The sequence below is a fragment of the Felis catus genome, chromosome F2 (genome assembly GCF_018350175.1).
Source record: "Felis catus isolate Fca126 chromosome F2, F.catus_Fca126_mat1.0, whole genome shotgun sequence".
NCBI classification, from domain to species: domain Eukaryota; kingdom Metazoa; phylum Chordata; class Mammalia; order Carnivora; family Felidae; genus Felis; species Felis catus.
In genome coordinates, this window is record NC_058385.1 from 38,185,947 (window position 1) to 38,201,472 (window position 15,526).

General features: G+C 34.8%; 2 protein-coding genes across 5 annotated transcripts in view; one reads left to right on the forward strand and one right to left on the reverse strand.

Moving 5' to 3' along the window:
* NECAB1 (N-terminal EF-hand calcium binding protein 1) overlaps window positions 1-6,410 on the forward strand; it is a 197,788-nt gene extending 191,378 nt beyond the window's left edge. The window contains exons 13-14 of one of the 2 annotated variants that reach the window (XM_011291311.4): window positions 2,487-2,554; window positions 3,024-6,410. In XM_011291311.4, coding sequence (XP_011289613.3) covers window positions 2,487-2,512 — 26 coding nt within the window. In that variant the 3' untranslated portion in view covers window positions 2,513-2,554; window positions 3,024-6,410. Of the gene's footprint in view, window positions 1-2,486 lie in introns of both variants that reach the window. The other variant, XM_003999959.6, reaches the window with a different exon arrangement.
* The window catches only part of CF2H8orf88 (chromosome F2 C8orf88 homolog), a 37,191-nt gene continuing 27,349 nt past the window's right edge, over window positions 5,685-15,526 (reverse strand). For all 3 annotated transcript variants that reach the window (XM_023248412.2, XM_011291305.4, XM_023248411.2), the window contains exons 5-6: window positions 7,564-7,670; window positions 5,685-6,094 (exon numbers count right to left, since the gene is read on the reverse strand). In XM_023248412.2, coding sequence (XP_023104180.1) covers window positions 6,071-6,094; window positions 7,564-7,670 — 131 coding nt within the window. In that variant the 3' untranslated portion in view covers window positions 5,685-6,070. The remainder of the gene's footprint in view (window positions 6,095-7,563; window positions 7,671-15,526) is intronic.

A 15,526-nucleotide genomic window follows, 5' to 3' on the forward strand; every position in this document is an offset into this window, starting at 1 on the left:
ACCAAAGCTTGCAGAAAAGAACCAAGCTCAGGATATGACATAGTAGTTACTAATGGTCATAATATGCATGTGGACTTTGAGAAGGGATTGCTTCAACAGGTTTTTTAAGAGAGAGGACTCTGGAGCTGGACCTTAAAAGGTGAGAGTTGGACAAATAAATATGGAGGATGATACTTTGGTAAACTGTACCCATGAACAAATCCAAAAAATGGTAAATCCGCTTGGCTAATTGGTGCAAAAGTAAGACTGTGGCATAAGGCTCATATATGATACATGAGGAAAGAGAAGAAAGTGTAGGATATGAGGTTGAAAATACAATGAGGAGTGAACTTAGTAATATGAAGTCATTAAAGGTCTTTGAGAGGGATAGTGAATGCTCTAATCAGTAGGAACTGGCAGGATGGAGAAAGGTGGATGTCACGGGAGGAGAAAGATTGGTCAGGTATGCAATAACGTAGGCCAGGAAAAAGGCAGCACCTGACCAGGAGCTACCGAGAGAGTTCCTTCGCCAATACAGTTTTCAGGAGTTAACTGTGGCAAGATATTTGAAGCCCAGGCTTGGTGAGAGAGGGTATATTGTAAAAACAAGGTATCTGACAGAAGCCTAGGAAAATGTCTTTATTTTTAAGGTTGCGAGAAAAGCCTCCTTTATTAAGGAAATTAAGGGGAACCACTGAGAGGTAGGAGAATCAGAGTAGTTGAGTAGCAAGGAAACCAAAAGAGAAGTAACAGGCAAGGCACAGTGCTCCTCAGGGGCCTACGCAGTGAACTGGGCCTTGAGAGAATGGGACTGAGAACTGCATTTGACCAGAGGTCACTGTTCAAGAGAACAGTTTTGGTACAGTGGTAGGAATTTAAAAATTAGGGTAGATTTTGATGGAATAATAGAAAGTGAAAAGGTAAATTCTGGAAGTAAAAGTAGGTGAGATCAGGGGTCAGTGCTTTCCAGTCAGACTTACCGTCTGGTGTGAGCTTTGGCTATTCACTTACTCTGGATCTTAAGAACAGGTTTGTCTGGCTTAGAGATGGTAAACTTGCAGAATTTCCCTTGCTGCGTATCTCGGATTTAATCCTCAAATAAGAAAGCCATGAATGTGGCTGAAATTTCTCTATCACTCTTTCTGAGAGCATTTCCCACGTTAGAAGAGCTGGGCTCAAATAAAACTGGTTCAGTTCTTGTTCTCAGAGCCCAAGTTCAATACAATTTAATGCCTTCTTTTGCTACCCTATTTTCCACTAATTTTAATATCACATCTAATTTCAACAGTGACTACTGAAATTTGGAAGAATAAAAAGAAAGGCTTGATTTCTAACACATTTTTTAAATCCCCCTCAAACAAGATTTTTTAAACATCTGTTTGGGGCATCCTATTCTTTTTGATAGGAAAGTTTTGTAAATTGCAACAGTAGACACACCTCCCTGGACAAACAGCTAGAATTAGTTTATAAATATTATTTATAGTTTTAATGGCCATATGACTTCTATTTTCAATAACCACTTTTATAAATTTTGTCTGTCATATGAAGGCTAAAAATAAAAGTGTTTTCGCTATACATATTTAGACCTACAAAACAATCTGAAAAGACAGGTATCAGAGAGGAGTAGGTTTGTATTTTTAATTTAACTCACTAATTATGATTTCTGGAAGACTGCTTTTTTATTAGGTTTCTAAGTGGTTTACCTAAAATACATCTTAAGAAATAAAGCAGCAAAACCAGACTGTATCTAGTTATGTAAAATACAAGCCAAAATCTATTCCAAGAACTCTCGAATATAAAAATAATTAAAATGAGTCATACTAGAGTATGGCTAAATAGGCCCACTAGCCATCATAAAACACCGAGACCGAAGTGTGAGAATTCGGTCTGTGGAGCAAAATATCCCTTGGCAAAGGAGAAATGCCTGTGGTTTATGAGAAAAGAAGATACACAAGAAAATAAGATCCTGTTGTCAGCCAGCATGTCACTTCAGCTTTGAAAACAAGTTTCAATCCTTTTCATTTGTCTGTTTCTCACAGCATTCCGCCTGTCTTACTTTGCCATAGATTTGTCTTTGGGACATTTATATTCACTAGGGAAGACATTTTCAATCTTACAACATAGATGTACTAAAAAAATATTTAAAACACATCCACTTGCTTATACCCAATCTTTATGAAATTGTTATGTAAAAGTGTCTTATACTCCCAAACCGCTGCCAGTACTAGCCAGGTAGATTAAAACACCAACAACATGATTTCATCTTCAGGACATTTATGACCTCATTGCCCAAGATAAGCTCCATTCATTCATAACAAAATTAGACTATAACCAAGTGCCTAAAGATCTGGTACAAATATTGCAAAGAAAGAGATCAACTTGGCTTAGGAAATAGTGACGTGAAAGATAATAACGCAGACTAAAGATGGGAGAAAATAGTCTTTTTAAGAATGATTACACCCTGGCAATTATTTCCATCGTTTAAAAATTTGTTTTTCTCTTTTCAGCTTCATGGTGGATCCTGAACAACTAGATGTTCCTAGACATTTTCCTCATGGTTCCAAGTGAAAAACAAGTATTCTCATCTAAAATGTGAATTAGAAAATTCTCTGCAGTTACTAATCTACACTATACTTTTAATATATTTAAGACGTGCACTCTTCTAAAATGTCTTCTAGATCTTTCATGTGAATTTTAGCTAAATTTTTGAAGTCTGCTGTTTTGCTACATTGTAACCTAAAACCCTTTCGTGGCAAAATCCTAATATGTGAAACAAGTGTACACATAAAGGAACAAATTTGTGAAAAAGAAGTGATAAAAAATAAGTAAAGTGGGAACTTTTAGAGTATATAGGATAGCTTCTGTGGATTTGTCATAAGCTAGGGGTTAAATCAGTGTTTTGTCATTTTTAAGTAACTGGTTTTCTGTGAATGAAGCTTATATTCCTCAGTAATGCTCACTGTATTCCCTACTCACGATCTTTTGAGTATTCACTTCACTGAAAAACGCTAATACATGCTCCAAAATGGTGTCCTTATGTGCAGAGAGAGCAACGGCAGGGATGCATGTGCACAGAGAAAAGGCCACATGAGGACACAGTAAGAAGGTGCCAGCAGCAAACCAAGGAGAGGCCTCAGAAGAAATCAACCCTGCTAGCACCGTGGTCTTGGACTTCCAGTCTCTAGAACTGTGAGAAAATGCCTTTCTGTTGTTTAAGCTAAAAAGAAAAAAAGTTGATACAGGAGTATACAACAATCTTGGCTATAATCTACACTCTCTATATACCTGTCAGGTTATAAACTGGTTTTTTGCAAGTGAACAATTCTGTGATAGTTAGGGTACCATTTAGTAATGGAACTTGTATAGTTCTATAATGATATATAGTTATATCATTTATTAGCATCATAATTCCCTGTATGTAAGTTCAACAAATCAAGAAAAGAGGACAGTCTTAGTTTGAGAAAATCAGGTTCAAATTTTTGGCACATGATCCAGAGGACTAAATTTCTTATTAAAAAATAGACATTTGCACTTAAATAATGAGTTCAAAATATTTAAAAAACAAAACTTTAACCTCAGTGAACAAAGAAGAACTATACATTAAGCACAAAACTTTAGGGAAGGTATTGGACAGAAAACATTTCCCAGTCTCAACACTAGAATGACAACAGCTCTAATGTCACTAGAACAGTTAACTGTATACCTAATATGCTCTGCTGTACAAGCTCATATATTACATATTTTTAATAGAATCTATTCCGGTAAATGCTGCTAGTGAAAATCCAGTACATATGGGAGTTTGTTACCATGTTATTCTCTAATCCAAATTCCTTTGAAGCCATAGGTCTTCAAGGAAAAAAACTTTTATTTTTTTTTTTTTTTTACTGTTGGAAAACTCAGAAGGTCGAACTAAAATTATATTTTTTAAATATAAAATTTGACCTAAAATATTTTCTCCAACTAATTTATGAAATACTAACTTCTGTCACTACCTTTGTATGCCCTCAGTCCTCATTCACTCTAAATTATTTTTTTCATAGCTTCTACTAGACAAGGGCAGTAAATTTTGACATATATACACATATACACACACACAAATGTGTGTGTGCATGTGTACATACGTGTGTATGTCTTTGGTCATTTCTAAAGATGACAAACACTATGAAACAACACCTGGCTCAACTCTTTTAATTTATATACAAAGCAGAGAACATGAATGGAGTTGTACAATGATTATTCAAACAAACTATACACATGTACAAAAGCAAACGGATAAGAGCACAGTCTTTGCAGTCTCACTCTGATTATATACAGTGGCGTCTGACATACAAACTCTTCTTGAAAAGGTTTATAAATGGTTTCAAAAAAATACAAATTATAGCCAGTAAAAACATAGTATTAGAATCAGAAAGTACCTAAGTCTTCTAAGTATGAGGCAGTTTCCGAAGTACAATGGTGGTAGGACTTCAAAAAGGTTTCTGCCCTCAGTAACAGTGTTGAGCAGAATGGCTGTTTAGATTCCAAACTAGAATAGGTTCTAGCATAGTTTTTTTTTAACTAGAGTCAAAAAAATATGGTTATACTGACCCCAGCTTTTACACAAACTATATATAAATTTTTATGTGTGTGAGAATGTGTGTGGATACACAGTATATGTGTGTGTGTGTATATATATATACACACACACGTGTGTGTGTGTGTGTGTGTGTGTATATATATATATATATATATATATATATATATAAAGGGAAAATAGGACAGAAAATAAGTGAAAAATCTGGGCCCTAGGTATTAATGTATCATTTTTAATTAGCCCGTAAATTTATAAATCTGGGCCCTAGGCATTAATGTATCATTTTTAATTAACCCATAAATTTATGGGGGGTTTTGTTCCTATTAAAAAAAAATCTCTTTCTGGGGAACAAAGTAATGAAAACTAGACCAAGATGGGAAGTCTCCCATGGACTAAAAACTTAAATCTAGGTAACAAGCCCAAAGACCAGTGAGGAAAAAGGTACTGATTTTAGGAGTTCAGAATTCAGTATGAGATAAACTTTCTGCCAAATGATGGTCTCAAATGCCTTGCCAGTAGACCTGGGGATCTGAGAAAATAAAAGTAGGGAAAGTTTACACTTACCTTTATCTACATCAGCAATTCTTTTTTGACACTATGCTGGAAGAAACTTTTTTTCAATAGTAACATCCAGAGTGACAAAATGCAGGAATTTATTGTATAAAATTTTTAGGAGTTAAAAGCTTAAACCCCCAAATTCTTCATCCATGTGTTCTTGTTATAAGAAATTACAGAATTGAAACTTAATGCACCTCAATTATTTGCAAATGCCTAAATTTTTCCTCTTTTGGAGATAAAAATATCAGTTTTATTTTGCAATTGCCCAACTTCTGTTCATGTAGTCTGATTAGACACAACAAGTAGCAGCTATTCTCCACCTTCAGTTTCCTGGTTTCCAAATTGTCAATCTCTGCTAGTAATTATGAATCTTAATGCTATCGAAAACCTAGAGACCAAAGAACTGCCTATTAAAAGATTCTGTTTCCTGTCATGGAGAACTATGCATTGAACATCCTGAATCATCCCAAGCCTCTGGAGAGATTGTAAAGAGCCTTTCAAAATGCCGGTATGAAATAAGTGGCAAAGAGAACAAAAGCAACTTTAAAAGCAACAAGAAATTATGTACCATATATACATCATAGCAAATACTTTATATTTGGGAATCTTTACAGCTTACATTTCCATTCCATTATTACAAGAGATGAAAGACAAAAAAAATTGCAAGTAGCATGCAAATTATAAATACAGTCTTCCCACTTTACTAACCGAATTCCTACTTTCCAGTGTTACTTCCCAATTTATGCAGGAAACTGCCTGCAAAGTTGAAACTGATTAGAAAATTATTTAAAATATCTTTCTCATTTTAGGGAGAAACCAAATACCCAACCATCAAAATTAAAAATAAGCTGAACTGTCACAGTCCATTACAGTTATTGTTACTAGGTCCACTTCATTTGCAGGTGTCCAAAATATAAAACGAGTAATTCTTTATGTTCAAATTCATCTGTTCTTAAAATGCTACTTAAAACTTGGGTGGTTTTCCTGTAACATAGAAGAAAAAGTTAATTTATCAATTAGATTGAATGAATACAGTTTTTACTAGTTTATCAAACCAAATACTGTGACCCTATTAAGTGTTTACAGATCTTAAATGCATGTTGCTATAGAAAGTATTATAGTAACTGGAACTTGTCAAAAACAGTTCTCCTGTGTTTAATAAAACATAATTCATTTTTAAATATACTAGATTGTATTTTAAACCTGTTCTGTTTCTGTGGTACATGGTTTGTTCAAAATAATGTGTATGTCAAACTTTTATTTACAAAATAAAATGTCAGAGATGAAATAAGTCTGCAAATGAAAACTTGACAATATATAGCACTGATTTACTCATACACATCAAGATCTCTGAACAGGTCGGAAAATGTGACGTCATTAAGGACATTTTTCATGACAAAATATTCCTGTGTGCAAGGTATTCTGAAAGAAACAAATTTCTGCTTAAATTTTGAAAATTTGACTAGGGTTCTACAAGGTAGGGACTTTAGGAAACACTGAGAAACACTGTAAGTTAAAATTCAGAAGATTCTAAGAGGAAAAAAAAGCTTTGGATTCCCAAAGGTTAGAAATCCTAAAAATGGAGAGCACAGGAAGTATGTTACACATCTCACATTTGAGCCATTCTCAGCATGCCCATATTCTGAGTTAATCTCCATGGAGTATTTACCTATATAGTTTGTGAAAACTCTAAACTCAAATTCTACTCGAAATAGAAATAAAGACAATTTACTAAGTGCACAATGAGAGCTAAGTACCATGCCAAGCTCTTCCATACATTTCATTTAATCCTAACAACTAGAGATTATCAGCCTTATCTACAATCACAGAACAGACACAGAAGGTCAAGTGACTTAAGTTAGAATGATATTTTAGTACACAAGGTGAAGCCACAGCTTGAACCCAAGTCTGGTAGTGAAATGCATGTCCTTTCCAATCAATATCCTAAAAGATATGTGTATTTATTGTATCCATTTTGGTGAAATGTGATGGCGGTGACACAGAAATATAAAGCGCTAAGAAGAGCAAAGACATACTGTTTGTGGGATGACTGGTTTTACTGTATAGAAGGACTAAGAGTAGGGAGCCCAGAAACACACCTCACATCTATTACCACAAGGTGGCAGAGGATCACCCTTTCGATAAACAGAGCTAGGATTACCGGATATTCATGTAGAAAAAAGTAAAACTTGGCCCCTACCGCACATCATACAGTAAAATCAACTGCAGATGGATTGATTACGAGATTTAATATGGGATGTTCTGTATCTTTCAATGGAAAAAGTATTTCTTAAAAATACAATTCCATTCTATTATTACTTACAGTTTGGTTATATTATACATTTGTGTACTTTCCTGAGTTATATTTCATAATAAGATTAAAAATCTAGTGAGAATCTAGTGAAAATACTAAAGAAAAATATTTTAGAATATAAAATTAGAAAACTACTTACCGGTTTTTGAAGTACAATGGGATGATCAGGCAGAAAGTCTGGTTTTTTTCTGCAGATGGAAACACTTGAGAGCTTCAACAGGAAATCTCTGCTGTATTTAATTCTCTCTATAGATATTAAATATCAAGTGCAATGTTACAAAATACATAACTCTTCCAGAACAGTTTTTGGTTCATTTCTTTCTGCATGTCCCTTAATAGTCCATTATTTTATAAAAAGATGAGTAATTTCTATGCAAAAGAGAAGAAAGGCAAGAAATTTTGAAAAGTACCTACTGCCTCCCATTTTCCTTTTACATGGAAAGGAAGCCAAGTAACCCAGGAAAAATGGAAGGGAGAGAATTAGTTCAGAAAACTGGTAATGCATGGCTTCTTTCATCTGGTTATTTATATCTAGTGAAGGGATCTTGCATTATAAAATATAACAGCAGTAACACCTGTTGGGCAATTCAGACCCTGCCAAAATGGAACCCTAATAAGCCTATCTAGTCTTCATATTAACTTAAAATGTAAGACAAAGTAAATTCAAAAAAATTTATTATACATCTGTGCATGAAAGGTGTGCTAAGTAATGGTGAAAAAGATCTAAGATAGACTCCCCCCCCCCTTTTTTTTAAGAGAGAGAGCATGAATACAAGCAGGGGAGGGAGACAGAATCGCAAGCAGGCTCCACACTCCGTGTGACTCGATCCCATGACCCTGGGTTCATGACCTGAGCAGAAATCAACAGTTGGATGCTCAACCAACTGAGCCACCCTATCTTTAAATGGGAATAAAAACAATGCTTCAAATATCTGCATATTTCTTTTCAGAAACTATCACCAAAAAAGACCACTTGCTGAGCCAGCAGAGCAATATACTTAAAATACTAACACAAAAGAAATGACAACCTAGAACTCCATATTGTGAAAGAGAAACACACACACACACACACACACACACACACACACACACACACACACTGGTCTCTGTCCTTGGTTTCTGGCACAAAGCTCCTAAAACCCTTGTAATTTCTTAAGTGATAAGAATGCTAGGAGCATCTTTTCAAATATTTGGTTTCTGATCCTCCTTCTGACACAGCTCTTAAATATCTTTGCATTTCCTGGGTGACAGAAATGTCCTTTGTTCTAAGGAGGTGACTTTTGGTGGACTCCTGGACAGGGGCTGGTCAACAGGAGTTGTCAACCAAGCCATGATTAGAAACTTGAAACTTTCAGCCCACCCCCCCCCACCTCCTTCTAGAAGGGGAGGGACTGGAGATTGAACTAATGAGTGATCATGCCACATGATGATGCCTCCATAAAAATCTCAAAAATATGAGGTGTGGAGAGCTTCTGGGTTGGTAAACACATCCATCAAATCCATGCACCAGGAGGGTGGCACACCCCAACTCCACAGGGACAGAAGTTCCCACATTTGAGACCCTTCTAGACTTTTCCCTATGTATCATTTCATTTGGCTCTTTATCTGTATCCTTTATCATAGCTTTTATTATATAATAAGCTGGTAAATGTTAGATCACCCTAAGTTCTGTGAGCAGTTCTAGCAAATGATTGAATCCAAGAAGAGAAACTTGGAAACCTCCAATTTGTAGCCAACTTGGATAGAAATTCTGGGTAATCCAGGGACCTACTGCTTGCAACTGTCATCTGAAGTGAAGGGTAGTGTTGTGAGCCTGAGTCCTTAATCTGTGGGGTCTAAACTAATTCCAGTTAGTGTGAAAACTGAATTGTAGGATACCCAGCTGGTGTTGCAGAGAATTGATATTGATATCTGGAAAAATGATACATCTAATGTCAGAAGTGAAGTGTTGTGAATACAGTACAGTACTGAGAGTAGAGAAAGAAACAGAGGAGAGGTTTTTTACACCTTACACCTAACCAGTGGAAAATCTTGGAATACTCATGAGTTAAAAGACATTTTCAGAAGAGAAAAAAAAAATTAGAAGAATTTGTCACTAGTAGCGTTGATCTGTAAGAAATGCTACAAGAAGTTTTTCAGGTTGAAGGGAAATGATACTAGACAGAAACTTTAATATTCAGAAATGAAGAATAAAAGAAAAAGGGTAAGTAGCTTGACAAATACAATGGCCTCCTGTTTTTCCCACTGAGTTTTATAAAAGTGTATGACTGTTAAAAGCAAAACTTATGACACTCGTTGAGAATAGGATGCATACAATTACAACAAAAAGGTCAGGGCAGTGGTGGAAAGGGAAGGAACCTACACATGGTTGCAAGGTCTTACCATCACCATTTCACATGAAGTAGTTTAATATTAACAAGTACACTGAGTTAGGTATTATAATCCCTACACCGACAATTTAGAAACACAAGAAAATATAGCTAACAATCCAAAAGATATAATCAAATACCAACAAAAATTCAAAAATATCCAAAAGGAGGCAGAAAAAAAAAATGGAACAAAATAAAAAATAATAGGCCTAAATCCAACCACATCACCTTAAATGTTAATGGTCTAAATCAGGAGTCAACAAACTTTTTTTTATAAAAGACCTGATAGTAAATATTTGAGAGTTTTGGAACATACAGTCTCTGTCACAACTACTCAGTCTTATAATGCAAAAGCAGCCCAGAAAATAAAGCATGTGGCTGTGTTCCAATAAAATGTAATTTCCTAAACAAGGATTTGAGCTGAGGGACACAGTTTGCTAACTCTTAGGTTAAACACTGCAATTAAAGGCCATAAATTGACAAAGTGGATTAAAAAAAGAAAACCCTATTATTATATGCTGCCTGCAAGATATATACAGATAGGTTGAAAGTAAATGGATATAAAAAGATATACCATGCAAAAAATAGGAATAAGAAGGCTGGAGTGGCTATTTTAATATCAACTAAAGAGATAATTACTGATACGTTGTGTCTAATGACAAAGTTTCAAAATACATGGAAGGAAATAAAAGAAATAGACAATTCCACAAAAACATAAGATAATATAAAACTACCTCTTCAGCAGTTTATAGAACTGGACAAAAAATTAGAAAATACTTAGATCTGCACAATATCAACATCTTAATTTAACAATTATAGAAACTACATCAACAACTGAAAAATACAAATTATTTTCAAATAGACCATGTTCTGGGCTATAAAACAAGTCTCAATAAAGTTAAGGGGCTTGAAAAAAGAGGACTCAAAATCACAAATAATGAGACATTACAAAAATAATACCAGACATACAAAAAATTACATACAAAAAGACTTCTATTAACAATTATACATCAAACAAACTTGACAACCTGTAAGAAATGGGTAAATTCCTAGAAATATATAATCTCTCAAAACTGAATCATGAAGAAGAGAAAATCTGAACAAATTATTAGCAAGGAGACTGTTACCAACAATTAAAAACCTCCCATCAAATAAAAATCTAGGACCAGATGACATCACTGATGAATTCTAGCAAACATTCAAGGAATTAATGCCAATCCTTCTGAAACTTTTCCAAGAAACAGAAGAGGAGGGAATTCTTCTAAACTCATGAGACTAGCATTACCCTGATACAAAATGAGAAAAGGATGCCACAAAAAAATTCAAGCCTTGATAAACAGATGCAAAAATCCTCAACAAAATATTAGTGAACAAAGTTCAACAATACATTAAAAAGATCATAGTGGTGGGTACAGAGGAAACATACTTCAACATAATAAAATCCATGTATCATGAACCCACAGGTAAAATCATATCCAATGGTTAAACCTGAAAGCTTTTTCTCTAAGATCAGGAACCAGACAAGGATGTCCACTCTTGTCATTTTTATTCAACATAGTACTAGAAGTCCTAGCCACAGCAATCAGACAAGAAAAAGAAATAGAGGGCATCCAAACTGGTAAGAAAGAAGTTAAAACTGTCACTATTTGCAGATTACATGGTACTATATATGGAGAACACTAAAGACTCCATGAAAAACCTATCAGACTAAGTGAATTCGGTCAGGTGCAGGATACAAAATTAAAAATCAGGAATCTATTACATTTCTACACACTAATTACAAATTATCATAAAGAGAAATTAAGAAAATATCCCATTTACAACTGCATCAGAAAAATAAAATACCTAGGAATAAATTTAGTCAAGGAGGTGGAAAACCTACACCCTAAAAACTGTAAAACACTCGGGGCACCTAGGTGACTCAGTCGGTCGAGCATCCGACTTCGGCCCCGGTCATGATCTCTCAGTTCATGGGTTTGAGCCCTACATCAGGCTCTGTGCTAACAGCTTGGAGCCTGGAGCCTATTTCAGATCTGTGTCTCCTTCTCTCTCTGCCCCTCCCCCATCCACTCATGCTCTGTCTCTCTCAAAAAAAAAAAATTAAAATAAAAAAATAAAAACTGTAAGACACTCATAAAAGAAACTGAAGATGACACAAGTAAGTGGAAAGATATCCCATGCTCATGGGCTGGAAGATCTGATATTGCTAAAATTTTCATATTACCCAATGCAACTTACAGATTTAATGCAATCCCTATCAAAATACTAATGGCATTGGGGCACCTGGGTGGCTGGGTTGGTTAAGCGTCCGACTTCAGCTCAGATCATGATCTTGCAGTCTGTGAGTTCAAGCCCCACATCACGCTCTGTGCTGACAGCTCAGAACCTGGAGCCTGCTTCAGATTCTGTCTCCCTCTCTCTCTGCCTCTCTCTCTCTCTCTCTCAAAAATAAGCATAAAAAAATACTAATGGCATTTTTCACAGAAATGGAACAACAACAACAAAAATCCTAAAACGTGTATGGAACCAAAAAAGACCATGAGCAGCCAAATCTATCTTGAGGAAAAACAAAGCTGGAGTTATCACACTCCAATTTCAAACTATACTACAAAGCTATAGCAATCAAAACATTATGGTACTGGCACAAAAGAAATATCAATGAAACAGAAGTGGGAGCCCAGAAATAAACCCTCATTTATATGGTCAATTAATCTATGATAATCTATACAAAAGAATGAAACTGGACCACTTTCTTATACAACACACAAAAATAAAATGGATTAAAGAGCTAAAAGTAAGACTTAAAACCATAAAACTCCTAAAATAAAATATAAGGCAGTAATCTCTTGGACCTCAGTCTTAGCAATATTTTTTTGGATCTGTCTCTTAGGAGAGAAAAAAGCAAAAATAATTGGGACTATATCAAATTAAAAAGCTTTTGAAAGGCAAAAGAAACAGTCAACAAAATGAAAAGTCAACCTACTGAATGGGAGAAGATATGTGCAAATGATACATTTGATAATGGTTAACATCTAAAATATATAAAGAACTCAACAACTCAACACCAAAAAATCCAATTAAAAAATGGGCAGAGAAGCTGAATAGACATTTTTCCCAAAAAAATAAGCATACAGATGACAGACCCATGAAAATATGCTCAACATTTAAATATCAGAGAAATGCAAATCAAAACCACAATTAGCTATCACTTCATACCAGTCAAAATTGCTAGTATCAAAAAGACAAGAAATAACAAACACTGACAAAGATATGGAGAAAAGGGAACTCATGTACTGTTGGTGGAAATGTAAATTGGTATAGCCACTCTGAAACACAGTATTGAAGTTTCCTCAAAAAATTAAAAATGGAAATATAAAATCCAGCAATTCCACTTCTGAGTATTTACCCAAAGAAAACAAATACACTAATTCAAAAATATATTTGTACCCCTATGTTCACTGCAGCGTTATTTACAATAACCAAAATATGGAAGCATCCTGTCTACTGATAATGTATAAAGAGATATATATACATACACAATGGAATGTTAATCATAAAAAAGAATGAAATCTTGTCATTTGTGACAACATGAATGATCTTAGAGGGTATTAAGCAAAGTGAAATAACTCAGATAGAGAAAGACAATACTGCACAACCTCACTTATATGTGGAATTAGAAAAAAAAAAATCTGAGGTCACAGAGCAGATTGGTGGTTGCCAGAAACAGGGGGTGAAGAGTGGATAAAGTAGGGAAAGGGGGTCAAAAGGTATAAATTTCCAGTTATAAAATAAATAAATCATGGGGATGTAATGTGCAGCGTGGTGACTATAGTTAATGATACTGTATTGCACATTTGAAAGTTGCAGAGAGTACAACATAAAGTTCTCAACATGAGGAAATAAAAATTTGTAACTATGTATGGTGACAAATGTTAACTAGACTTATTGAGATGGTCATTTTCCAATATACAAATTTTGAATCATATTGTACATATCAAACTAATATAATGTACATGTCAATTGTACTCCAATAAAAAATGCAAAAAAAAATAAATTTAAGAGACTTGAAATCATACAGACTCTGATAAAGTTAACAAATCTATAATAAGAAATCCAGAAAAACTTCAAATATCTTAGAAGTAAACAACATACTTTAAAATAATTCACAAGTCAAAGATGAAATAAGGAAATTAAAAAATATTTTAAGGTGAATGGCAATATAACATGTCAAAATTTGTGCTAAACAAATTCAGCTAAAGCAGTGGTCCAAGGGAAATTTATAAATTCTTATAAGAAAACATCTACAACAAATGACCTAACAATCTACTTTAAAATGCTAGAAAATAATAACAAACTACAAGAAATTTCTTTTTTTTTTTATTTTTTTTTTAACTTTTATTCAGTTTTGAGAGAGAGACAGAGCATGAGTTGGGGAGGAGCAGAGAGAAAGGGAGACACAGAATCTGAAGCAGGCTCCAGGCTCTAAGCTGTCAGCTCAGAGCCCGACGCGGGACTCGAACTGAAGAACGGTGAGATCATGACCTGAGCCAAAGTCAGATGCTTACCCAAGACTGAGCCACCCAGGAGCCCCAGAAATTTCTTTCTTATACTTAAGAATTTCTTAAGGAGACATCACCAAAACAGAAAACAATATATGTAATTAAAATGCCAAAAGCTGGTTCTTTGAAAAAGGAGAAACAAATTTGACAAATATCAAGATAGATAAATTGATGCAGAAAAGAACACAAAAAAACAAATGCCAAGCATCAAAAAGGGATGGTTACCACAGATTGTACAGATGTTAAACAGGAAATAAGAGAATACAATGAATAACTTTAAGCCAACATTTGCCAACTTGAATAAAATGGGGGTATACTACAAGCTTTTGTTGGACATATTTTTCATTTCTCTTTGGTAGAGAACCAGTAGTAAAACTGCCAAGCTTGTAGTAATTTGGAAATCAGGATCTCTCAGAATTGCAAAAACTAAAAATCAGATGAACTGTTAATACCAAGTGCTGGCAGGGACTAAAAGCAACTAGAATTTGCAGCTATTGCTGGCGATAGTCACCTGAAACAAATTTGTCATGAAGTTAGGCACACATTTACCATATGACCCAGTAATCCCACTTCTACCCACGAGAAATGAAAACATGTCTACCCAAAAACTTTTACAAGAATGTTCATAGAAACATTGGTTATGCTTTCCAGGGGCACCTGGGTGGCTCAGTCAGTTAAGTTTATGATTCTTGGTGTTGGCTCAGGTCATGATCTCATGGTTTGTGGGTCTGAGCCCCATGTGGGACTCCACTCTGTCAGCATGGAGCCTGTGTTGTCTCCCTCTCTCTCTGCCCTTCATTTTGAGTATACAATTGAATGACTTTTGGTATACTTACAGAGTTGGGAAACCATTGTCACAATCTATTTTTAGAATACTTATACTCTAACATATAATATTAGACACCTCACTCCCATTTGTAGTCACTCTCATTCTCAATCCCATCCCATCTAAGCAATTACTTCCTTTCTATGGATTTGCCTTTTCTAGAAACTGTATATAAATGGAATCAATCATACAATGTCCAATATTTTGTGTCTGGCTTCTTCGCTTAGCATAACCTTTAGAAATTCATTCTATCTAGCCAAACTATCAGTCAAGCATGTAATTAGTACATTTTCAAATACATAAATTCAAAGAATTTACCAAACTAATACCCTTTTTTTGAAGCTCCTG